Source organism: Candoia aspera, chromosome 1 (assembly GCF_035149785.1).
Source record: "Candoia aspera isolate rCanAsp1 chromosome 1, rCanAsp1.hap2, whole genome shotgun sequence".
NCBI lineage: Eukaryota > Metazoa > Chordata > Lepidosauria > Squamata > Boidae > Candoia > Candoia aspera.
Genome location: NC_086153.1, coordinates 20359758 through 20386495, shown reverse-complemented (window position 1 = coordinate 20386495; position 26738 = coordinate 20359758). Strand labels below are relative to the sequence as shown.

The 26738-nt window shown below is 40.7% G+C and overlaps 1 protein-coding gene across 5 annotated transcripts in view; it reads left to right on the top strand.

Annotated features, from left to right (window-relative positions):
- The window catches only part of HIP1 (huntingtin interacting protein 1), an 85437-nt gene that overhangs the window by 14489 nt on the left and 44210 nt on the right, over positions 1-26738 (top strand). The window contains exon 1 of one of the 5 annotated variants that reach the window (XM_063299301.1): positions 25848-26272. The exons of 2 other annotated variants lie outside the window; for them this stretch is intronic. In XM_063299301.1, the coding sequence (XP_063155371.1) occupies positions 26255-26272 (18 nt within the window). In that variant the 5' untranslated portion in view covers positions 25848-26254. Of the gene's footprint in view, positions 1-25847; positions 26273-26311; positions 26381-26738 lie in introns of those variants that run through there. 2 more of the 5 variants (XM_063299311.1, XM_063299293.1) reach the window with 2 other exon arrangements.

Sequence of the window (26738 nt, the reverse complement as noted above, 5' to 3'; positions counted from 1 at the left end):
CAGATGGACAACACCGAAATCAGATTGACTACATCCTTTGCAGCCAAAGGTGGCGGTATGCAGTCTATACAGTTGGTAAAAACAAGACCTGGAGCTGACTGTAGTTCAGATCACGAACTTCTTCTTGCACAATTTAGGATCAGACTAAAGAGATTAGGGAAGACCCACAGATCAGCTAGATATGAGCTCACTAATATTCCTAAGGAATATGCAGTGGAGGTGAAGAATCGATTTAAGGGACTGGACTTAGTAGATAGTGTCCCAGAAGAACTATGGACAGAAGTTTGCAACATTGTTCAGGAGGCGACAACAAAATACATCCCAAAGAAAGAGAAAACCAAGAAGGCAAAATGGCTGTCTGCTGAGACACTAGAAGTAGCCCAAGAAAGAAGGAAAGCAAAAGGCAACAGTGATAGGGGGAGATATGCCCAATTAAATGCAAAATTCCAGAGGTTAGCCAGAAGAGATAAGGAATTATTTTTAAACAAGCAATGCGTGGAAGTGGAAGAAGACAATAGAATAGGAAGGACAAGAGACCTCTTCCAGAAAATTAGAAACATTGGAGGTAAATTCCAGGCAAAAATGGGTATGATCAAAAACAAAGATGGCAAGGACCTAACAGAAGAAGAAGAGATCAAGAAAAGGTGGCAAGAATATACAGAAGACCTGTATAGGAAGGATAACAATATCGGGGATAGCTTTGACAGTGTGGTCAGTGAGCTAGAGCCAGACATCCTGAAGAGTGAGGTTGAATGGGCCTTAAGAAGCATTGCTAATAACAAGGCAGCAGGAGACAATGGCATCCCAGCTGAACTGTTCAAAATCTTGCAAGGTGATGCATGCTATATGCCAGCAAATTTGGAAAACACATGAATGGCCATCAGACTGGAAAAAATCAGGTTATATCCCCATACCAAAAAAGGGAAACACTAAAGAATGTTCAAACTATCTAACAGTGGCACTCATCTCACATGCCAGTAAGGTAATGCTCAAGATCCTGCAAGGTAGACTTCAGCAATTCATGGAGCGAGAATTGCCAGATGTACAAGCTGGGTTTAGAAAAGGCAGAGGAACTAGAGACCAAATTGCCAATATCCGCTGGATAATGGAAAAAGCCAGGGAGTTTCAGAAAAACATCTATTTCTGTTTTATTGACTATTCTAAAGCCTTTGACTGTGTGGACCATAACAAATTGTGGCAAGTTCTTAGCGGTATGGGGATACCAAGTCATCTTGTCTGCCTCCTGAAGAATCTGTATAACGACCAAGTAGCAACAGTAAGAACAGACCACGGAACAACGGACTGGTTTAAGATTGGGAAAGGAGTACGGCAGGGCTGTATACTCTCACCCTACCTATTCAACTTGTACGCAGAACACATCATGCGACATGCTGGGCTTGAGGAATCCAAGGCTGGAGTTAAAATCGCTGGAAGAAACATTAACAATCTCAGAGATGCAGATGATACCACTTTGATGGCTGAAAGCGAAGAGGAACTGAGGAGACTTATGATGAAGGTGAAAGAAGAAAGTGCAAAAGCTGGCTTGCAGCTAAACCTCAAAAAAACCAAGATTATGGCAACCAGCTTGATTGATAACTGGCAAATAGAGGGAGAAAATGTAGAAGCAGTGAAAGACTTTGTATTCCTAGGTGCGAAGATTACTGCAGATGCTGACTGCAGTCAGGAAATCAGAAGACGCTTAATCCTTGGGAGAAGAGCAATGACAAATCTCGATAAAATAGTTAAGAGCAGAGACGTCACACTGGCAACAAAAGTCCGCATAGTTAAAGCAATGGTGTTCCCCGTAGTAACATATTGCTGCGAGAGCTGGACCATAAGGAAGGCTGAGAGAAGGAAGATCGATGCTTTTGAACTGTGGTGTTGGAGGAAAATTCTGAGAGTGCCTTGGACTGCAAGAAGATCAAACCAGTCCATCCTCCAGGAAATAAAGCCAGACTGCTCACTTGAGGGAATGATATTAAAGGGAAAACTGAAATACTTTGGCCACCTAATGAGAAGACAGGACACCCTGGAGAAGATGCTGATGCTAGGGAGAGTGGAGGGCAAAAGGAAGAGGGGCTGACCAAGGGCAAGGTGGATGGATGATATTCTAGAGGTGACGGACTCATCCCTGGGGGATCTGGGGGTGTTGACGACCGACAGGAAGCTCTGGCGTGGGCTGGTCCATGAAGTCACGAAGAGTCGGAAGCGACTAAACGAATAACAAAACAACAAGAAAATTAAATGGTAAAGGGAATAGTAAACCAAGCAAACCACGCTTTCTGAAAATATATTGAAGGGAATATTTTTAAGATCACTCTGCCTTGAACTGAAGTACATTTTTGTATCCATTTAAATCTAGAATTACCACTACCCAAATAAATGAAATAGTTATGCAGTCCCTTCAGATTCAAACTTTGTCAGCTGATATTTGTCTAAGGTGGTGGCAAAAGTAGAAATGGCAATTGAGTCTGAAATTCTAACTTCCCAAAACTGAAAAAAGGAGGCATTTATATGGCTATTATTAATGAGTAGATGGTGATGATGATGCTGTCCATTCAATCATGTCTGATTCTCAGCAATTCTATGGACCAGCTCTCTCCACATTTTTCGATCTTGTACACCTTCTTTTAGTTGTTTTATGCTCTGGCTGGTGTCAGCTTTGATGGTGTCTAGCCACCATGTTTTTTGACAGCCTCGTTTCCTTTTACCGCTGACCATTCCAAGCATAACTGCCTTTTTCAGTGAGTTCGATCGTGTGACATGGCTGAAAAAAATAAGGCGGAGTTTTGTGATTTTGCCCACCAATTATATGTCTGGCTCTATATGCTCCAGTATTTGTTTGTTTGTCACCTTTGCAGACCAAGGAATGCACAGGAGCCTTCTCCAACACCACAGCTTGAACTAATGAGTAGAACAAAAACCTAATTGATACTTCCAGGTTATGCAGTAATCCTGTTTTTGCCTGTAGATATAAGAGACTGTCACTGGGGAAAACTAAAAGAAAATAACATTCTGTTGTATGTGGTTTCTGCTCTGGGTTATATAGGTGCACTGAATTCCCTATTGCTTATATAAATCCCTTTCCATGTTTCTATTGGTGCTTTCTGTTTAGATTTCCTCATCTTTGTTATGGTGAATATAGTGGTTTATGAAACATTGTTAGAAATGACTAGGGAGGGATAGCAAATTTGTGATCCTGTTGAAAATGGGTTGAGGTTGTATTATTGGTAAAAGTGTCCCAGCACTAGAAAAGAATCCGCTAATATGATATGGTAGAGCTATTTAATATGATTGGACCCACCTGATCAATCAGGATGATTTCCTGCATTTGGGGAATTTTCACTTCATCCTCTGCAATACTGTGGAAGTCTTGATTGAAATTACAGGTAGTCCTCAACTTATGATCGTTCATTTAATGACAGTTCAAAATTACAATGGCCTCGGAAAAAGTGCTTTACAACCTGTACTCACGCTTATGACTGTCACACCACCCCCGTGGTCATGTGATTGCAATTTGGGTGCTTGGCAACTGGCTCACATTTACGACTTGTTGCAGCATCCTGTGGTCATGTGATTGCGATTTGCAACCTTTTTGCTGGTTTCCAGCAAAGAAGTCCATTGAGGAAGCTCGATTCATTTAACGACCACATTTGTTTGGCAACCTGTGATTTGCTTAATGGCCATTGTAAAAAAAATGGTCGTAAAACTGGGTCTGGTCATGTGGTGGCTCCACTTATGACTGTAACAACATATGATGGGAAGTCCGGTCCCAATTGTGGTCATAAGTCGAGGACTACCTGTATCACTCCTAAGCGTTTACTGCCTTCTTGCAGAGCTCCATCAGTCCCATCATTTACTAGAGAGCTGTCCTAACAGCCAGGAACCACGCTGAGACAAGGAATAGGTCTCTAGTGTTTTATTACTGCTACATAACAGAAAATCCTAACAAACTGAAGAAGCGTGGGAAAAAACCAGACATATAAACCCCAAAGGCTAAGGCGGGCCCGATCTCTTTGAATGGCTACCTAATTCCTCAGTACTATGCATGCCCTTTACAGCCTGGATGGGAGCCCCCTGCTCGCCATCCTTACTCATGACATAGCTAACAGCAATGAGGAAGATAAAACATCAGCTATAGTACAAGTGGAGTATCTCAGGATGCAGAAGATTGAGCACACAATCTGTTTGAATAGCGGAAACACTGAAGAACATATTACTTCACTGCCTCCATTGCTTCTGCACAGAACAAGCTGGCATTGCTTTTCCATGTTGTTGTTTATTAGCTTAGTCGCTTCCGACTCTTCATGACTTCATGGACCAGCTCACACCAGAGCTTCCTGTCGGTCGTCAACACCCCCAGATCCCCCAGGGACGAGTCCGTCACCTCTAGAATATCATCCATCCACCTTGCCCTTGGTTGGCCCCTCTTCCTTTTGCCCTCCACTCTCCCTAGCATCAGCATCTTCTCCAGGGTGTCCTGTCTTCTCATTAGGTGGCCAAAGTATTTCTGTTTTGCCTTTAATATCATTCCCTCAAGTGAGCAGTCTGGCTTTATTTCCTGGAGGATGGACTGGTTTGATCTTCTTGCAGTCCGAGGCACTCTCAGAATTTTCCTCCAACACCACAGTTCAAAAGCATCAATCTTCCTTCTCTCAGTCTTCCTTATGGTCCAGCTCTCACAGCCATATGTTACTACGGGGAACACCATTGCTTTAACTATACTGTGATTTTAGATCAGAGGACTGAAACAGTCTATGGCTCATCATGGGCAATAAATTAATACATTTATTTCCGAATAAATTGGTCTTGACTGGGACTCTAATGTTGGGGCAAGTCATAGGGACATAACTTGGTGATCACTTATGCCGTTATTTGGATTCTTCGGGGCTTGTAAATCTCATGTTGACAAGGTGTATAAAGAAATTTGGACTGTCACCTGCTCACCTCTTGCTCTGCCTAGCTGTTTAACTTGGCCAGGATGAGACTGGCTCCTTGATGAAGGAGACAATCTATGTCTCTTTGCAGATGGATTACATTTACCAAAAGAGGCAGATTTATCAGGTGTAGTTCAGCCTCAAATACTCCATTTACTGGAAGGATGAATTAGAAGGCAGTGACCTTGCAACTTCAGACACATCTGAATGATATCGATTATCTGATTACCAACTGAAAAGGGCAGTCCGGGTGTGTTACCGTCACTTGTTTTATTATATGTGTGAATATGTGGTGGATTCCAGCAGTGCTGCTGGTTCTCAGGAAGGAGGGAGCACATTGAAAGAAGGTGGAAGAGATAACAGGAGACATAGTCCAGGGGGCAGTTGTGGGAAAACCAAGAGCTTTCCCAGGTTATTTCCCCTTAGGTTAGGTAGAGTTGCTTTAGTCTGGCAAGATTCTGTCTATACGGCATTAGCAAATAAAGAACTGAAGGCTGGCTGGACTGATTCTTGGTCGTTCTTGGGCTGGGCCTGACAGAATGGGAGGACAACCCTGCTAGTTCTTTTATTCTTTCTGGAGGCTTTCAGTATGGTATACAGTATCAGTGTGAAATTGCTAGGGGGAGCAATTTCAGAGTTTTTCAGAATTCTGAATGTTGGTCACATTCAACTCAACTACGGTCAACTCCAGGAAACAGTTAGTACACTTGAACATTGTCTAAGTTCAGTAATGAGCCAGATGAGGGGAACAAGGTGATATTAAATTTGGACAAGATGGAGGTGTTCTTGGTAAATAAAAAAACTGGACTTAGAAATTGAGGTTTTGCATGTTTGTGGGTGGGGTGGGGATACACACCTCCTGAAAGAGCAGGTCCATAACCTAGGAGTTTTTCTTGATCCTCAGCTATCACTGGATTCGCAGGTTGGATCTCTAGTAAGGAACATATTTGCATCAGCTGTGGCCCTTCCTAGGCTTGTTGGACTTGGTGGCAGTTACCTATATCTTGGTTACATTATGCCTTGGCTATTGCAACATACTGTACACCATATATTGCCTTAGTGTCCAGAAGTATCAATAAGTGAAAAATGCAGCAGCTAAGCTGCTAACAGTGCAAGGTACCTATTTTATATGAAGCTTGTATTCCATTTGGTTTCGGACAGTACGTAGACAAATAGCATAAAGAAACAAAGAAACCTACCTTCTCTAGCTGCAAGTTGCTTACTGAGCACCATTTAAGATGTTGATATTTATTTGTTTAAGTTGGTATACCACTAACAGCAGTTTACAACAAAGAAACAGTTTTAAATCAATACATCAACAGTTAAAGTAACAAAACAACAAAACAAGTAAAAATCAACAGCTAACTATATAAGATCCCTTGACTCTGCAGAGAGTGCATTTCAGAGAGTTGGTATGGCAAGAGTGAACGCTTGATACTGAGTCACCACCAGATGTGTTAGCAGCAACTATTACAAATTATCTCAATACAGTATGTATAGAAAGAGATGTTATCTCAAATAGCCTTATTCTAAGCCACACTGGGCTTTAATTGTAATAACCAGAACTTTGTATTTTGCTCAGAAACAAATTGGCAGCTAGTTCAGTGCTTTAAGCACAGCTGTAACGCTGTATGGTATTTTCTTTTTCTTCCTGAGAGTAACCTGGCTGCTGAGTTTTGTGTCAAGTGAAGTTTCCAGATGCTAGACACAAAACAGCCCTATTTAGAGCATGTTGCTCTAGTCAAGCCTGGAGATACTGACCTTTAAAGCCTAAATTACTTTCAACCTGATCAGCTAAGGAACTGCCTGTCTCATCGTGAATTTGTCTGGCTATTAGGTACTGCAAGACAGGCTCTTTAGAAGATAACCCAATTGTTAGAGGATCATATTTTTGGTGTGAAGGACGATATTTTTGGCTTTTCCTACATTGCTCCTGGTTTATAGTGTGTGTACCATGGAAGTTGCATCTAGCTCCTTTTCTCTTAGTTTAAAAAAAAACCTTGGAAGTCGCATCTCTGTCTCTAGGCTTTTAATTGTAGATTAATGTTTGTATTTTAAATTAAGTTTTACTGTATTCAGTATATTGTTAACTGCCTTTATTCACTAGAATAGAAAGATGGGATATACAGTGCATTGGATATATAAATAAAAATAAAACAACATCCACAAATGAATCACAATGTAGTCCACCCAAGATGAACAGGTGTCTCTGCTTAAGTAAGTAAACATTAATTGGCCAGCAAGGAGATACACAAAAAGAGAAATAATTTTGCTGTTAAAAAGAGTTTCTGGTTTTGATTAATTTGAATGCCACCTATGAAGTATGGCAGTGATCTGGAGTGGGAATTGCTATACAGATGGCACAGGCTTGCTAAAGGACAGTTAAGATGCTGTGGAGTCTTTGATACTCTCTGACCCTTGTTGTTTTCTTGCAGATGTTTCATTGCCAGACTAGGCAACATCTTCAGTTAAGATGCTGTTTTCATTAAGGGTCAATGGTGTCAATATCATAGTGGTATTCTCATTTTTTGTTCCACAGGATCCCTTCCCAGCATGTGGATTTCACCACCTGGTGATCAGTTATGTAGGATGAGCTAATTCCTTTATAGCAAAGGGGTACAGATTCTGAAAGCTGAAGTTATAACTTCTGTTAAAAATAGCTCCATTATTCTGGTGGCCACTATTGACAGCCATCAATTTGTGTTCAGAAGATAACACATTAAACATTTATTATACAGAAATGAGGCAGCTTTTAAAAAACAAAAGGGGGGGTGGATGGGAAACTGCTCTGAAGAAAGGAAAAACATCTTAGGTTTTAATGTTTTTTCCAGCACAGATAGCTCTGTTTTCTAGAAAGTGCATGGGGTTGCTCTCACTTTTATCTACAGTACTTGAAAACAGACCAATAAAATAGTTTTGGAGAGGCTAATACTGTATCTTCTTCAGCAAAGGATTGTTACCTTGTCGTGGTGCTGGAGCTTGAGCACCTCAATGATGCCATGAGCTAAACCGTGAAGGGCCACCCAAGACGGGAAGGTCATGACAGAGAGGTCAGACTAAATGCGATCCCTGGGGAAGGTAATGGCAAGTCACCGCAGTATTCTTGCCGTGAAAACTCAATGGATCAGTACAACCAGAGATATGTCGGTATACCATCGGAAGATGAGACCCCCAGGTCGGAAGATGGTCAAAATGCTACTGGGGAGGAACAGAGGATGAGCTCAACTAGCCCCAGACGTGATGACGCAGCTAGCTCAAAGCCGAAAGGACGGCTAGCGGCTGACGGTGCTGGTGGTGAACGGCGAATCCGATGTTCTAAGGATCAACACACCATTGGAACCTGGAATGTAAGATCTATGAGCCATGGCAAATTGGATGTGGTTATTGGTGAGATGTCAAGATTAAAGATAGACATTCTGGGCGTCAGTGAACTGAAATGGACTGGAATGGGCCACTTCACATCAAATGACCACCAGATCTACTACTGTGGACAAGAGGACCACAGAAGAAATGGAGTAGCCTTCATAATTAATAGTAAAGTGGCTAAAGCAGTGCTTGGATACAACCCAAAAAATGACAGAATGATCTCAATTTGAATTCAGGGCAAGCCATCTAAGATCACAGTGATCCAAATATATGCCCCAACCACAGATGCTGAAGAAGCTGAAGTAGAGCAGTTCTATGAGGATCTGCAGCACCTACTGGACAACACGCCTAAAAGAGATGTTATTTTCATCACAGGAGACTGGAATGCTAAGGTGGGCAGTCAAATGACACCTCGAATTACAGGTAAGTATGGCCTGGGAGAACAAAACGAAGCAGGACATAGGCTGATAGAATTTTGCCAAGACAACTCACTCTGCATAACAAACACTCTCTTCCAACAACCTAAGAGACAGCTTTATACATGGACTTCACCAGATGGACAACACCGAAATCAGATTGACTACATCCTTTGCAGCTAAAGGTGGCGGACATCTGTACAGTCGGTAAAAACAAGGCCTGGAGCTGACTAGTTCAGATCACGAACTTCTTCTTGCACAATTTAGGATCAGACTAAAGAGATTAGAGAAGACCCACAGATCAGCTAGATATGAGCTCACTAATATTCCTAAGGAATATGCAGTGGAGGTGAAGAATCGATTTAAGGGACTGGACTTAGTAGATAGGGTCCCGGAAGAACTCTGGACAGAAGTTGGCAGCATTGTTCAGGAGGCGGCAACAAAATACATCCCAAAGAAAGAGAAAACCAAGAAGGCAAAATGGCTGTCTGCTGAGACACTAGAAGTAGCCCAAGAAAGAAGGAAAGCAAAAGGCAACAGTGATAGGGGGAGATATGCCCAATTAAATGCAAAATTCCAGAGGTTAGCCAGAAGAGATAAGGAATTATTTTTAAACAAGCAATGCGTGGAAGTGGAAGAAGACAATAGAATAGGAAGGACAAGAGACCTCTTCCAGAAAATTAGAAACATTGGAGGTAAATTCCAGGCAAAAATGGGTATGATCAAAAACAAAGATGGCAAGGACCTAACAGAAGAAGAAGAGATCAAGAAAAGGTGGCAAGAATATACAGAAGACCTGTATAGGAAGGATAACAATATCGGGGATAGCTTTGACAGTGTGGTCAGTGAGCTAGAGCCAGACATCCTGAAGAGTGAGGTTGAGTGGGCCTTAAGAAGCATTGCTAATAACAAGGCAACAGGAGATGACGGCATCCCAGCTGAACTGTTCAAAATCTTGCAATATGATGCTGTCAAGGTAATGCATGCTATATGCCAGCAAATTTGGAAAACACAAGAATGGCCATCAGATTGGAAAAAATCAAGTTATATCCCCATACCAAAAAAGGGAAACACTAAAGAATGTTTAAACTATTGAACAGTGGCACTCATCTCACATGCCAGTAAGGTAATGCTCAAGATCCTGCAAGGTAGACTTCAGCAGTTCATGGAGCGAGAATTGCCAGATGTACAAGCTGTGTTTAGAAAAGGCAGAGGAACTAGAGACCAAATTGCCAATATCCGCTGGATAATGGAAAAAGCCAGGGAGTTTCAGAAAAACATCTATTTCTGTTTTATTGACTATTCTAAAGCCTTTGACTGTGTGGACCATAACAAATTGTGGCAAGTTCTTAGCGGTATGGGGATACCAAGTCATCTTGTCTGCCTCCTGAAGAATCTGTATAACGACCAAGTAGCAACAGTAAGAACAGACCACGGAACAACGGACTGGTTTAAGATTGGGAAAGGAGTACGGCAGGGCTGTATACTCTCACCCTACCTATTCAACTTGTACGCAGAACACATCATGCGACATGCTGGGCTTGAGGAATCCAAGGCTGGAGTTAAAATCGCTGGAAGAAACATTAACAATCTCAGAGATGCAGATGATACCACTTTGATGGCTGAAAGCGAAGAGGAACTGAGGAGACTTATGATGAAGGTGAAAGAAGAAAGTGCAAAAGCTGGCTTGCAGCTAAACCTCAAAAAAACCAAGATTATGGCAACCAGCTTGATCGATAACTGGCAAATAGAGGGAGAAAATGTAGAAGCAGTGAAAGACTTTGTATTCCTAGGTGCGAAGATTACTGCAGATGCTGACTGCAGTCAGGAAATCAGAAGACGCTTAATCCTTGGGAGAAGAGCAATGACAAATCTCGATAAAATAGTTAAGAGCAGAGACGTCACACTGGCAACAAAAGTCCGCATAGTTAAAGCAATGGTGTTCCCCGTAGTAACATATGGCTGCGAGAGCTGGACCATAAGGAAGGCTGAGAGAAGGAAGATCGATGCTTTTGAACTGTGGTGTTGGAGGAAAATTCTGAGAGTGCCTTGGACTGCAAGAAGATCAAACCAGTCCATCCTCCAGGAAATAAAGCCAGACTGCTCACTTGAGGGAATGATATTAAAGGCAAAACTGAAATACTTTGGCCACATAATGAGAAGACAGGACGCCCTGGAGAAGATGCTGATTCTAGGGAGAGTGGAAGGCAAAAGGAAGAGGGGCCGACCAAGGGCAAGATGGATAGATGATATTCTAGAGGTGACGGACTCGTCCCTGGGGGATCTGGGGGTGTTGACGACCGACAGGAAGCTCTGGCGTGGGCTGGTCCATGAAGACACGAAGAGTCGGAAGTGACTAAACGAATAAACAACAACAATACTGTATCTTAAGATGGGCTTTATGCAGTATATGTGTTAACTATGAATTATATGTTATCTTTGTTGTGAGAGAGTGCATTGCTCACTAAGCTTGATGATCACAGTGCACAACTATTATAGGCACACTGCCAAGATGATTTATAACAAGTCAAATTTTCAGCACATGGAACACACCAAAAAGGATCAAACTGTGGCTAAGGACAGTTTTATATTGAAGTCCAAACTAGAAGGAATAGTTGTATAATCTCATCTTGTTGGTGAAAGGTGAAAGGTCCCCTGTGCAAGCACCGAGTCATGTCTGACCCTTTGGGGGGATGCTGCTTTTGTGATGTTTTCTTGGCAGACTATAGCGGGGTGGTTTGCCATTGCCTTCCCCAGTCGTCACCTTCCCCAGCAAGCTGGGTGCTCATTTTACCAACCTTGGAAGGATGGAATGTTAGAACATCTCATTTAATTTTCTTACAGTTCTGATGATCTGAGTGCTCTGTAATTCTAAGACTAGGTTCTCACATTATGTTAGAAGCCATATGTGATTAGTTCAGCTTTAGCTTTCTTATACACATATACATTTATATCCTTTTTTCTGAGAACTCAAGGTCTTTGCACTAGGGTCTCCCCACAACAACATTCTTCAGAGGTTGGTTCGGCTACAAGAGTGTAACTGGTACAAAGTCACCTAATGAGCTCTGTGGTCAAGTGGTAACTTGAATTTGGGTCTCTGATACAAGTCTAACAACCAGTACAATTATCTGTTATGGTTTACAAAGTATAATATATTGTTTAGTGTTACATGTCTTTATTCAATAAGCTGTGTGTAAACAAGCTTAGCATAATTAATGAGTTCCAACCATTAAGCATCACAGTGGCCCACAAACCTACAAAATCATTGCAAAGAATTCTGCGCAAACCACAAGTCTATACACCCCACCAGAACAGAACCAATGTCATACACAAAGTGAACTGCCTAGATTGCAACCCAGACAAAGAGGATGCCAACTACATCAAAGAATTAAGGAATGCAAAGCTGCAAGAAAGAACCAAGATTGTAAATATCTAACAGCCACCCATGCAAGTAAAACTAACCACACATTTCACTGTGAGAATGTTGAAATCAAAGACCACACAAACAGCACCCCCCCCTGAGAATTTCTAGAAGGCTGACACTCAAATGTGCTGTTAACTGATCCATTGAGCTGGAGAGCAGCTACCACCCTGTCAGGTGCCTCACCCAAAACCTCAAAGCAGATGAAGAAGACCAATCTGAATGGAGACCACAGCACTTCCAAGAACCAATTAATCAACACCTCACAGGAAATCTCCACTCACCAACCAACTCCCCTGAATTCAAATCTGATACAGACTACAAATGCATCCCCCCCCCTTTCTAGGGAAGCCTCACAGAGACATGGGGTGAAACATCTGCCAGAAACCTGATTAATACCTCAATATTAATCCACAAAGCCTGAAGAATCTGACCACAAGGTATGTACAACAAACATGGACCATTTCTGTTCCAAGAAATATATAAACTATTGTGTTAAATTAGGCTGTGCCTAATTCTTGGCTTTGCCAGGTTTTTGAGGAAGATCTTGAGAGCCTCTTGGCTGAAATGAGTATAGTCATGAAAGGAAGCTGCATTGCTGTCATTAATGGAAGAGAAGTTATTGCAGAAAAGCTTCTGAACAGTAGAGATGACACCTTAGAAGATATTCCCTATTTACAAGAATATCTAGTGCTAGAAGATGAAGTTAGACCACTCCAGTCATTACCAAGTTGGAAGGCTACAAGAATTGATAGAATATGTACAGAAATATAGTAAGCCATTGAAGAAGAATCAGTAAAAGTTCTAATTAAACAATGCCAGCAAATCCAGGGAGTGGAAGAGGCCAGTCTATATTGTAATGGGCAATAGGAATTACCTTAAGGAGCAGGAGGAAGAGCCACAAGCAAGACAGTGGTCAGATAAGATAAATTTGAATCCAAGGCAGAAATGTAATTTAAGAAAGCATCTCAGACTTGACCCTCCCTAGTTTTCACAGAGATAGAGGGAGGGAAGGGGAAGCGTATTCAAACTTGCAAGATTCTGTTACTTTAACCTTATAATAAAAGTAGCATTAACATAACTTTGGTTTCCTAGTCTGGTCTACCTCAAAGGGTTGACATACATACAAATACCAAAGAAAGGAGACTGTGCAATCTTTTAAAAAATATCTTTAATTTCCCGTGCTGGCAAAAATAATGTTTAGGATCATCCAGTGCAGATTGAGAGCCAGTTTGGTGTAGTGGTTAAGGCATCAGGCTAGAAACCAGGAGACAGTGAGTTCTCATCCTACCTTGGGCACAAAGCCAGCTGAGTGACCTTGGGCCAGACACTGTGTCTCAGCCCTAGGAAGGAGGAAAAGGCAAACCACTTCTGGAAAACCTTACCAAGAAAACTGCAGAGGGACTTGACCAGGCAGTCTCTGAGAATCGGACATGATTGAACAGGTTAAAAAAAAAAGGAGATTAGAGCCATACATGAAAAAGGAGATAGCTTCCATCTTTTCGGATTGACTACCAACAATAAAGGAACCAGCAGTCAAGAAATATGCTGCAGACTAGCACTTGGTAAAGTAGCAATGAAAACCTTGGAAAAGATATTCAGATACTATGACGTGTCTATACCTATGAAGATCAGAATCATTCATGCAGACAGTGGTTTTCTCTATGACATCCTATGGAAGTAAAAGTAAAAGTTGGATAGAAAAAGGCAGGATAGAGTATTGGCATTTTTTAACCATGTTGGAGAAGACTCCTAAGAATACCATGGACAGTCAAGAAAACAAATAAATTGTTCATAGAACAAATCAGTTCTCACTCAAGGCATAAATGATCAGGTTCAGATTACTATATTTTGGACACATTATGCCTAGTTCTCTTGAGAAGTCTATAATGTTGGGGAAGGTGGATGAGAAAAAGAAGATGATCTTCAACAGCAAGGTGGATGGAGTCTGTTACAGTGGTGATGGGGGCACTGTTGGAAGACCTGAAGGACCATGTTGGGGATGGATCATCCTGGAGAAAATATGTGGTTGCTGAGAGTTAACATCAGTATGATGGCACATAGTCAGTACAATATGTACTTTATGTGCATTTTTCATATTTGTAAGCTGAAAAACTATCACAAATCTTGAAAAAACATAAAAGTGGGCAGAAAACTATACTCCAATCTGTATATTAGCTTTGGAGTTGTGAATCATGTTGATTCATTTTCAGTTGCAGACAAGATTAAATGTTCACGTGTCCTTTGTTACAAGTTTTTCTAGCCTTTGGCAGCATTCTGTGATTACTTTTTCTTGATGCATAGTGTAGCCTGCTTTTAAACTTCAGTGTATTTAAGTGGCTGTTTCTTTAGAATTGTATTAATCTCCAGTGTACTTGGAAAGTCCCCGTGTGGGTCATTTTCTCAAGGGTGAGTCAATTTGTTCTGTAAGATGACCGTTTCCTGTTTTCCTTGCTGGTAAGCATAACAGTACCCTTCTCATTTCAAGCTGTTGTCATAGAAGGAAGGTTTTTTTTTTTTTACCAAATAATGTATGTTTAAAATGGGAGGGCAATCTTTGATGCATTAACAATATAGTCATATAGGCAAATTAGACATAAGAAACTAATTTTTCTTTTTGGAAGGACATCATTTTAAATTCAGGGGAACTTTCCTTTTATACAGTAGTTAGTATGGGACTTTGAAATAGAGAGGCTTTCAAACGAAAAAGGAGTTGCTAAATCCAAGGCTAAGAGAATGGAGAGTAGAATTGCCCATTCAGTATTTGCATGCTGTCAAGTGACAGCAGGCACTGACAGAACAAGGTTTTCTTTATAAGCTAGGCTCCATATCACTTGCTTTCTCAAATGACCTAGTGCACTTTTAGTAAATCTCCATTACCAACTATTAGGAGAAATGTTTTTCCTGTTGTCAGCAGCCTCACTAGGTGTGTTGAGAGGTATACAAAGTGGTACTTAATGAAAGGATGGTAGTAGTCTTCTGCTTTTAACACTTTGCTACTTTTGTGTGTTTTGTATGCATGTGCACATACAGATACGTACACACACATGCTGAAGTTTGAATTTTCTGAAGAAATATAGGAATAAGATTTATTTCCACAGCAAATTATTTGTTGTGTTAATTATGCTATGCACACTCAAACTGAGAGGCATAAGAGAGTCTTCCATTATAATATCTGTAAACCCCATACCTCCCTATTGGAATTTCTGCTTGAGTGATTAGCAGAAGCTTCCTTTTTTTCTTCTTTCTAAGTATTTCCAAAGGATAGAAAATGTAGTGAAAAGAAAACTCACTAATGAGTTGAAAAGAATTCACTAATGATACTGTAGGGAAAGTCAAAACCCTATAGTATTCAACATCCTAAACGTCTGTTCAGGACCATGGAGAGGTAGAGAGACTGAATCATATTGAATGCATACGGTCCCAAAGCGCACCAGTGGTTGCTGTACTGCTTTAATTTGCTGTGGATGCACACATAGATAACTGGGGAAAACCTTTGAAGCAGCTCTATTGAAACTTATGAAGGACACAGCTGCTTTAACAATTCAAGAACAGATGCTTCCCTTGCCCCAAATCCACTTTGTGAAGCATCCGCTTCTAATGCTTAGCACAATCCTGTTTCTATTTATCAAGCCACCAAACAAAATTCTTTAGATGGAGTAAATTATTATCATGTTCCTTTCCAGTTAACCTAGCATTTTTGGTACTCATTCATTCACTCATTTGCTCTTGGTATATATCAAGGGAACCAGAAACAGGATTCTTCAGATCCAAAAGGCAGGCTCTCAAGACTAGTTACCTTACAGTGGTTGCGGTGTTTGGTTTTTTGTTTTGTTTTATAATAATTGTTATTAAAATCTACAGATACAAAGATAAAAACTAATACAAACTAAGAAAAATATTAAAAGAAAAAAAAATTGCAAAGAATATATAACAAAAATTCCCTTCTCACACCTATGGGTGGTATGTGTTTTCCTCAACCTCAGGTCCTCTACCAGAGGCCTGGGAGTTTGAGGGTTCTACGCAGTATCTTAGCTGTTCCTAGCACAGCACTCTTCTGGACAGAGAGCTCTGATGTTTTTCCTGGGATCTTTCAGAGCCACTCTCCCAGCTTGGGAGTCACAGCCCCAAGTGCCCCTACCACCACTGGGACCACTTTGGCCTTCACTTTCCACATCCTCTCTAGTTCCTCCTTCAGGCCCTGGTACTTCTCCAGCTTCTTATACTCCTTCTTCCTGAACTTGCTGTCACTTGGCACCACTACATCTATCGGTCTTTCATCCATTCTTTCTTCAAAAGCTGTCAATTTAGTATCAGGTGATTCAGCTAACTTACTGCCCAGTTGCTCAAACATTTTCTGAAGCAAATCTGGTGTAATTCCTCTCTCTGCAGGTTGCTCTAGTGATCCTCTCCTCTCCTCCATTCTTGCCACTTTTCTGGTGGTTGCCATTATGATACTATAATCCCAAAATGAAAGTGTCTCAAACAAGGGAAAAAGAAAAGGCAAGCTTCCCCCTTTTTCTCTCTCTCTTGTCTTCCTGTGCCCTTAATACTTGCATTTCAAGTGGCACTTCATAGTTACAGTCAGCATCACAGTCTGGCTCTTATTACCTTTATCTTTTGTTTTGTAAAATCCACCAATTGTTTGCGCTCTTTAATAGTAAACAAAAAACATTCCCACAAAGGTCCAGTTCATTTGTCTAATTTAATTCCAATTTGTTCAAAAGCACTTTCACCAAAAAATAATCTTTCAAAATAATTGTCTTTTTTATCCATTTTAAACTTAACTTACATTGACTCTTTGTTAAGCTTTTTGCCAAAAGTTTTTAAGTCTTTAAAACTTTTTTCCTTTATAATCCAAAAAAAAAATAACTCAACAAGTGAAATTTTCTTACCCTGCCACTCAGAAAATCTCTGTTTAGCTATAAATTAGTTACATCCAAAAGTGGTTAAGAAATGAGGCTCATGAGAACCTTATGTCTATATAGGCTGAATTATGGTTGAGAGCTTGAATGAAATGATAGGCCGATATCATTACTGAATAATGACTACAAGTTGTTCCTAATGATTCTAGCTGATAGATTGAAAATAATTTTGCAAGAATTTATTCATGAGGTTCAGTGTGGGTTTTTACCTAAAAGACAGTTAAAGGACAATGTTAGAAATGTGTTGGACATATTTGGAGCAACATAATGAAACAACACTCCACACTGATCTTCTTAGATTCAGAGAAGGCCGTTGATAATTTGAACTGGGCTTTCTTGTTCAAGGTTTTGCTAAATTGTATGAACTTTTATTGAAATTTGAAACAGAAGAACAAGTGAAAAAATGTATGATAAAGTGGGCTTAAATTTTTGGTTATAATATACAGATGGAACAATGGGAAAATATGTGGCTGAAAGAATTGAAATTTACATTATGTTATAATCATAAAGAGAATTTTTATAAAATGATGTACCGTTGGTTTATGTCACCAGAGAAATTGTCTAGAATGTATAAAGGCACTTCAAATTTATGATGAAAATGTGAACAAGAAGAAGGGGCATTTTATCATGTTTGGTGGACTTGTAAAACTAGAAAATTCTGGATTCATATGCATACACTGATTCAGAGGATTTTACAGATTAATATACAATTGAGACCAAAGGTTTTTCTTTTGGGATTGATGGACAAACAGTTGGGAAAAAGTTATGGAACTTTGTTTTTGTTCATGATATCTGCAACAAGATTATTGCATGTACAAAGATGGAAAGATTTGGCATTACCCACAATGGAGGACTGGTTGATGAAGATGATGGAACTTGCTGAGATGGCTAAATTGACTTCTTTGATCAGAGAAAAGACAATGTCTACATTTATTGCTGACTAGAAATTCCTTATAGGCTTTTTGTGTAAAACACAAAAAAATGAACTTATGATTTATGGTTTTGATTATTAGACAGGATAGATTATAGAAAGAAAGAGTAATGTTGTAACCATAGAATAAGAGGTAAATTTATAATTGTACTTATAGCTGCTGTAAAGAAGATCAGAAGCTACTTCTTTGTATCTTTTTTCTTTCTTTTCTATTACTTTTTTTTCCTTTCTTGCACTTTTAGCTTTCTCTTTGATTTCTTTTTTTTTACTTCCTTAAAGTAAAGTAAGTTTTTATCTTCCTTAAAAATCTTTAATAAAAATTATATATTAATAAAATATAAATATATAAAAGAAACAGATTTGGAATAAATGGATGATTTTACACTGGAGAGATGATTTTAAGTAGAATCCCTCTGGGATTTATGTTAGAACTGCTGCTTTTAAGCTTATTTATAAATTATCTGGAGTTAGAAGTGATGATAGCAGACTGTACATGGTAGTCGAATAAAATAGGGATTGTAACAATCCAGTACAGATAGTCCTTGCTTAATGACCATTTATTCAGCGACTGTTCAAACTTACGATGGCGTTGAATGAATGGTAGTTATGACCAGTCCATGAACTTACAGCTGTTGCAGTGCCCCTGCGTTCACATGATCAAAATTGGGGTGCTTGACAACCTGCCTGCATTTACAACTGCAGTGTGTGCTTCAACTCCCCCCATCTACCTATCTCTGCCCTTTTGGCTGCCCTGCGCTCTGCTGCTGCCTCCCGCTGCCCCCAGCTGACATTTGCTGTCTTCTTCCTCCTGCTGCTGACGAGGCATGCCCATCCAAGGCAGCTGCTGGCCATTCCTCCCACTGCTGACAAGGTGCATCTGGCCCAGGCAGCTGCTGGCCCTTCCTGAGGCCTGAACAAGAATAGGAATTAGTTGCCCAAGTCTTATGCATTTTATCAGCAGCATACTCACAATATTGTTACTATTATTTATTTGTTAGATTTATATCTTGTCTTTTCTCTAAGAGTATAAAGAAGCTTTCATGGTGATCTCTCTTCATTACATCCCAACTCTGTGAGGTTGGCTGAGTTGAAAAAGACTAGCCCAAAGTCATCTGGTGAGTTTTTATGGCTGAAGCTGGGTCCCCATGATCCTAGTCCAAAATTTGAATCTCTATGCCACACTGGCTTAATCAGTGTCATAATATTGATGGTATATCTAAGGATGAGAATGAATCCTGAAAGGCCTTTCTCCTGCTTCCTGATGATATCCACCAAATGGAATTATTTATCCCTGAAGATTAAGGAGTTCCTGAAGATTAAGACACTGCTGGATCTGTCTTTTTATTTCAAAGAAGATATTTGGAGTATGGCATCCTTTAGTTTTTTGTGGATGCAGGAAAAGTTACTCTCCAAGGGATGGCAAAAATTAATTGCAGTTTCTATGCTGCATAATTAAAAATTGTAATGCTAATAACCTATTAGCACTACAACTCCCTCATGCTTTGCTATTGGCTGTTCTTGATGAAGCTGATAGGAGAATGGTTAATTAAATTAATTAAGCTCTGGGCAATTCCATTAGTCACTCCCCAATCTCTGAGAATAATTTGATTTTTGTCTTCATCTTTAAGTCATAGTTTGCTAATTCTAATAGAATGGAATTGCCCAGACTTCCCTACTATTAGAAATATTGACAGGCAATATATACTAAATGTATATCTGGATTTTATAAGCTGGGGTAGTTAAGAAATTGTTTTAGTTTTAATGGGATTTTATTAGAATTTTATCGTATATTTATTCAAATTTTTATTGTATATTTATTCTATATTGTAAACCGCCCAGAGTCCCTCCAGTCGGAGGAGATGGGCGGTGACAAATTTGATAAATAAATAAATAAATAAATGTACGTAATTTCACTACTTCTGATTCTAGAGATCAAACTATAAACTAGTTGTAATGCAAAATCATGTGATATGTTAATAAAATTAAAATGGCAAAAATAACAGTCATTGATCAACATGTAGAATATGTCAAAAGCTTGCTTTCCTGCTCTGTTCTAATATAAAGTTGAAAATTAATGCTGCCAATTGAATGAATGAATGCTGGGTAGGTAGAAGAAGGAATATAAATTTAAACAGTTTAACATATAAAAGAGCTTTTAATAAAAATGAAATGGGAATATATGTTCTAGCATTTCAAAGTTATGAGAGGCTGCTGTTATATATATTGCTGGAAACAGAGCTGAATCTACAGATTCGATTGAAACTTACAACTTGGAATATACTATATATTTCGTGAAATACTATCTAATGCTATCTAATGGTTATCTCTCTCTCTCTCTTGATTGCCTTTCTAGTTTTGCCAGAAATATATTGGAATATTTTGTAAATCTGATACTCCATTTTAAGGAAAGTTACCCAGTATCTGAATTAGCATTTGCAAGGAAAAATTGCTCCTGCCCTTTTAAAATGAAAACATTGTATTTTGTTTTATTCTTCATTCTATTGTCTCATTTGTGATAGATATTGATTGTATTATCTATATTATACATTTTTTTAATCCTGGGGTTTCAAATACTGCTAAAGACCAGGGAGGGTGTGATTTTTTAAAGCAGAAAAAGCCATTTTTAGGAGCTGTTTGGTAGTTTTCCCTCTTCTCTGTTGTGTAGGATGAGCCACCAGAATTATGAATTTGAAGCATTTTTTCTGGATTTTGGAGTGCTTTTGCATTCTAAATAGCCTTTGGACACAGAGGTTGGTCTTCGGGCCTTCCTAGAGAGAAGTTTTGCCAAGAATTTTCTTCTTACATATAGAGGAATAATGGTAACCTTGGCTCAGTATGTTTTATAGTGTAATGATTGCCTATTCTGACATACTCAGTCTCACAAGGGGGTTCTTTATGAAAACTGATTTATTGAAAGAATAGTATGCAAATACAAAGAAACTGAGAATGAGCAAAAGCGCGCCAAATACAAACTAAAAACCCTCGCTTCAAAACCAGCCCCGCCCTTCCTCCCTCCTAGCAACCACCCCCTCCCAGGTGTTAGCAACCGTTACCCACATCGGCCTGAGAAAGTAACCTTGAACAGAGTCACTAACCCAAACATTCATTCCACAGTTGCAGTAAGAAGATTACAGCCCGGCACGGCTGGAAATTTCCAACCCGCAAACACGGGTTAGAAAAGTGACATGCGAAGCGTTACGATGTATACAGAACATTGAAACGATGAACATGACATATAGGACCTTTCACTCCAATTTCTTGGCATATTCCCAGTTCTTCATTCCTTACAAGATATTACTTCCTTCTCAACTTTGACAGCAGGAAAGTCTCAACTAATAAGAAATTTCATGCCTGCTTTCCATTTGAAATTGCCCATCTGTTCCCACAGTGACACTTCTAAGTGCCAGTAGGCAAATCCATTAGCTAGGTTCACACATTGTGCTAATATGACCACAACTGGCTGGATTCATGCACCACCTTTAAGTAGTGTGAATAAACTACATTGTGGCTGTGATATATTCTAGTCACTGTTTGGATGCTTTTCTGTTTTCTCTTAAGATGGGTTTCCATTAACCCATTAACCCAAACTGATCCTAGTCTCTTACATCAGTTAATGTGAAGACTTGATAAGCATGTGTTATCTATCTTTGTTTTTCCCTTTGGTGTATGGTATTGTGAGAAATATATACCTTGAGAACAGTAAAGACTTTCAGCTACTAGTGGGTACTTATCTGTAGAGATCAGCAACTGTTGTTTGGAACTGCAGTGAGGTTAGAGGGAAGACTGGCAACTTTTCTCAGTGCAGTTGATCTGCAGCTGTTGCTTTTCTTTGTAAATTCAGCCATGGATGAAATTGCAGAAGGGTAGAGGACATGCCCCTTATATATAGTCTGAAATTCATTCTCTCTCTCTCTCTCTCTCTCCCTCATATGCAGCCAACTCTATCTAGGCTAGGTGTGGGTGAATTTGTGAGGTAATAAGAGAAAGGATTCATGTAATCATGGGCAAAAAGATGGTCCAGCTTCTTTCAGCATTAAAGAGAAAGGCTGAAAGGAAACACCTATTCTCTCTTCCTTTGCTTCATCAAGGGAGGTAGGGAGATTTGACTCTTATTTCCACATCTCATAACTTACAGAGGGTAACAAATCAGAATTAGAAGTGATTTGAAAGTTGTTTAGACCCGCTCTTATTTCCTCTTAAAAGAGGAAATACCAAGAAGCAAAGGTTGTTGGTTAAGAAGAGGTTTTTCTGTAACTCTGGCAGATTGACAGCTCTGCAGTGATAAATAATTTGGGGCTGTTTGCATGTTCTTACTGGGTCAGCTGTTGATGAGACTGAATCTACTAAATCTAGTGAATGTTTCAGAGAAGAGACCAGAGCATTAATAGCTTATAATTTCAAAAGTAACCTGGCACTTCTGAATCGTTGTTCATCATTGTCAGTTTTTCAGCAGGTCATTCCATACCAGCAACAAATAAGGGTGGAGTGGGAAAGGGGAGGAATTGAGAATTTCCTTGCTTTTTTTACAGTCAAGATTTTATAGTTCTCTGTTTTGTCACATAAATCAATTTCTGATTTCTGTAGATCAAGAACAACTGAAATGCAAGTTTTATAGATTTGATAAAATAGTACTGCTTTTTCCAATTCTCCCACAAATCACATTAATTAAGAAAAGGGCTGAGTGCTATAGTCATGATAGAACAACCTGCATCTTGCTTTCAGTTCTGAGCTCATGGCAGGAACTAATTTCTGGGTTCTTAAAAACTGTTTTTAAAAAAAAAAAATTTTTGCTGTTCCTCTGAGCAGTCTGAAACAGTTGACATGTAATTTACAGGCAACTATCAGTCCTGTTTATCCTCCAACAAATTTCATTCAAATAGTTGTGCCAGTACCTTAGAATCTGCAGTGTTACATAGCCTATTAACAAGCTTGACTCCAAAAACTCTGGTGCTGTCTTGCTGCAGTATCTGGTGGTGCTGCCTAGGGGTCCAACACATTTGTTTAACCCTGAAGGCAAAGTTCCACCAGAATATAACTCAGGATTTTTTCCTAACTTCGTACTAGAGAGCCAAGGTAAGTAGGCTTATCTTATTTGTCCAGGTCTTTTGGTAGTTTGTGCTACTGAGGTGGCTCCATTGTTGTTACCATCTGCTGTCTTCTCTTAGCCTTTGTGGTTTTTAAATTTTTTAAAAATAGTAATTGTTTTTTATATGTTAACTGTTTGATAGTCTTATTGTATGCTACCCAGTCACTTTTTTGTGAGATGGGCAGCCATATAAATTTGATGAATAAATAAATAAGCAAACAAACATTGGGATGTTTCTTCATAAAATAAGCCTCCTATGTAACGTTTTGTATCAGGCTGTAGTGAGATGAGATTTTTCAGCTTCTATTTGTGGAGGAGCTGGCTCTTGGCCCAATTGAGATTTAATTGTGAAGGAAATTGCATATCCGCCCAAACCCCCATTCAGCTCAGCTTGGCGTGGGCACTGTGGAAGCTTTTTGCTCTTGTTCAGTGTTACTTGGACAATTTGTTCCTCTTTGCTGCACATTGCAGTTTCCAGCTATGCTTTTTTAATAAAGAAAATTTGAGGTGGGGAATATTGGTGAACACCCTAATACTTTAGTTAAATAATCAAGTTGAGGTTGGCAGGCACAGTCCTTTATGAATATACACTCTGTGTTACTCTTTCTGTAGATCCAGCTGGCTTCAAAGCTGTCGGAAGCTTTTTGCCTGCTTTCAGCTTATGGAATCATAGTGTTTCAACTCCCTCTTCTGAATAACAAGCACAAAATTTTTTTGCTCCTGTCTTACCTGTGATACACATATTTTTGGTTGTGACTTACAGATTCATTCACTTACATAACACACAATCTAAATTTTCAAAAGCTTTCTTTTGTGGGTATTGTTAGGCATTTTCCCCCTTTTTAGCTTTTTACTATCTTGTTCTGGTTGTGACTTGCTGACTGTTTCCTATACAGCTGCTTGAAATAGTTTTATGGTATTGATTTTGTGGATAGAAGATTGTGTTAATGTAGGCTTCAAAGACTCACTAAAAAGTGAGCTGCTTATAGTCAGAGTAACTGAAAGTTTACTGTAAAAGCATCAGTAACAAACAAATATGTGCTCGGTAAAAGACACCAAAAGACAGAAGATCTTATATTCCCCTCTCTCTCTCTCTCTCTCTCTCTCTCTCTCTCTCTCTCTCCCTCTCTCCGAATTAACATATTCTACCCATTAGAAGTCACTTAAGATTTAAATGTCCTTTTGTGCATTCACATTAACTTCAAATAATTTCTGATTTCTGATGTGGGAAATCGGTAGAATTAATTGCTATAGGGTGGTAGAATATCCATTAATGGTAATATGTTTTTAAAGAAGGATTAAAAATAGACTGTCATTGGCAGAGTTTTGTTTACCACATCATGAGAATAAATAGAGGAGTGCTCCCCACTTTTTTTTTTGTGGCCACTTGTGAGTTCCTAGATCCTCCAACTTGTTCTTTTTAGAGGCAAAATATTAATCTCAAATCTTTCAGTCTTAATATGGAAGTTCTCATGTATTAAAAATCATACATAAAACTTTTAGGTAAAAATATTAAAAGGTCCATTATATGAATTGTACCATAGTTGCTTGACACATACAAAAAATCATATTCTCTTTTGGCAAGAGTGAGAGCCTTTCCTCTCACTTCTAGACCTCTGGGGTGGGGTAGGGGGGACAATGACTTGGCATTTGATGAGAGAGAGGAAGTAGAAAAGCAGCCATGTGCAATTTTTGCGAGGCTGCTTTTGCAATCAAGTAGGAAATCTGTACGGATGGGAGCAGAGGAACAACTTTAGGGCCTTGAATCTGTCACTGCAGTGCAAATACTTGCATTAAGTAATTAGCAGGGCTGTAGGTCCAAATCATTATGTAAAGTTCTGTGGGATAAGGCCATTGAACCCTTGGAAATTTTCTTACTTTGCAGATAGAGCCTTACCTCTTATTCACAGGCAGCTTTTTTTACAATTTTGCTCTGTACTGCTTCAAAATCCAGGCTGCCTATCTGTTTCACTTTTCATCCAGTATCTTTGAAGAATCTTTCCTACGTCCCCCAGTTTAGTCGAGCTCAGTCTCCAAAGTGATTTACAAGCAAAATCCACATGAACTTTTTTCAGATTTACAGCTGTGTATCCAATCTGTGTTGGCACTTACTGTTAGCTGTTTATTCAGTGAATTATATGATCAACATTCTGTGTTTTCACCATGAAAGTGAATGTTTTCACTGATGAAGTGAGGACAGTGCTAAATTTGGGAGTTAGGATGCTGATCCAAAACAATCATTAAAGCATCTAGACACAAGGCCTGATGCAGCTTTGCTGGGGGCTTCCTTCAGCAGCAGAGGCCATGGAATTTGATGGGCGCGAGGGGGCGTGTTGGAAAGAGGCGGGAGTCGGGTATTACTACTCGACAGTCAAACCTTTCAGCGCCTTTCCTTACGGCAACTAAGACCATTCGGCTAATTTCCATGCTTCTGAAAGAAGCGTATTTGCTGTGACCGGGCGCTTAATGGGGCTGGGAAAAGGGATTCCCCTTCAGACGCTGTGAAACCCAGGAGAAGATTCACGCGCGCGGATCTTTGAGGGGGGGGTCCCGCGGCGGGCTCTTAGGCTCAGCGCCCTCCAGCGGCCCGAGCCCCCTTCTCTCTTCCCGCCAGCCAGCTAGCCATCCGTTTGCGTGGAAAGGGCTGGATGCTGCTGGGGCGGCGGCGTTAAACTGCGAGGCGTTCGGGTGATCCCTCCAGGCAGGAAAATCCTCCCTCTCCCGCGGGCGCAGCAAAAACTCCTCCTCCCGCCTTCCGCCGGGTTTGTGACGGGCCTCGCCCGGCGGTGGCTCCTGCACGGTGCCTTTGTGCCGCCTGAGCATCTGCTCGGAGGAGCCCTCCCTGCCCTTCGAGGGAGGAGGCTCAGGCTGGGCGGGAGCGCCAGCGCCTTTTGTCATTCAGAGCACACACGCAAACGCGTCCTCGCTCGCTCCGGCGCTGCGCCTGGCGAGGCGTCGCAGTCCAGCCGCTGTGGAGGGTCGGCTCCTGGTCGCCCCCACAGCCGCCACCTTCCTTCTGCTCCTCTGGAACCTCTGGTCCGGAGGAAAGCGCTTGGCGGAGGGGTCGAACATGGCTATCTCAGAGCTGCGGTAGAAGATTGCGAGAGAGACCCGCCCCACCGGCCAGGGAGCCGCGGGGCGGCGCGGCCCGGACGACAGCAGTCCTCCCACCATGGAGGTGGGCAAGATGGTAAGGCTAGGGGCATGGCCCTGGAGAAGGGCATTAGGTAACGGTCCAAGAGGACTGGTGGCCACGGCGGGCAGGCATATGGCGCTTGAACTCGCCCTGCGGGTGCCGGTGGGTGATCTTAGGATGCTCTCCGGCGGGCGGACGAAGGGGCAGAGGAAGAAGCTCTGTAAGGGGGGCAGGTCAGAGGAGCTAAGTGGCTACAGGAGTCCTAGAGGAGCCTCCTTCCCTTAGAGAGCCTACGATGAGTGCTGAGCGGGCTTTCCCAGCCCTCCGCGGCGGTTCCTTTAGATCCAGCACCGAATCCAGGAAACCCGCTGGAGCGTTTTGCTTTCCGTTCCTTGGCATTGGAGAAGGGACCTGCAGGCTTGTCGCTTCCCTTCCATTTCCTGGAGAGAGTTTGAGGGAGGTGCTGGCTGCTACATTTCAGCCAGGGTGCGGGATCAGCCACTCGTTTTTAACTACTCTC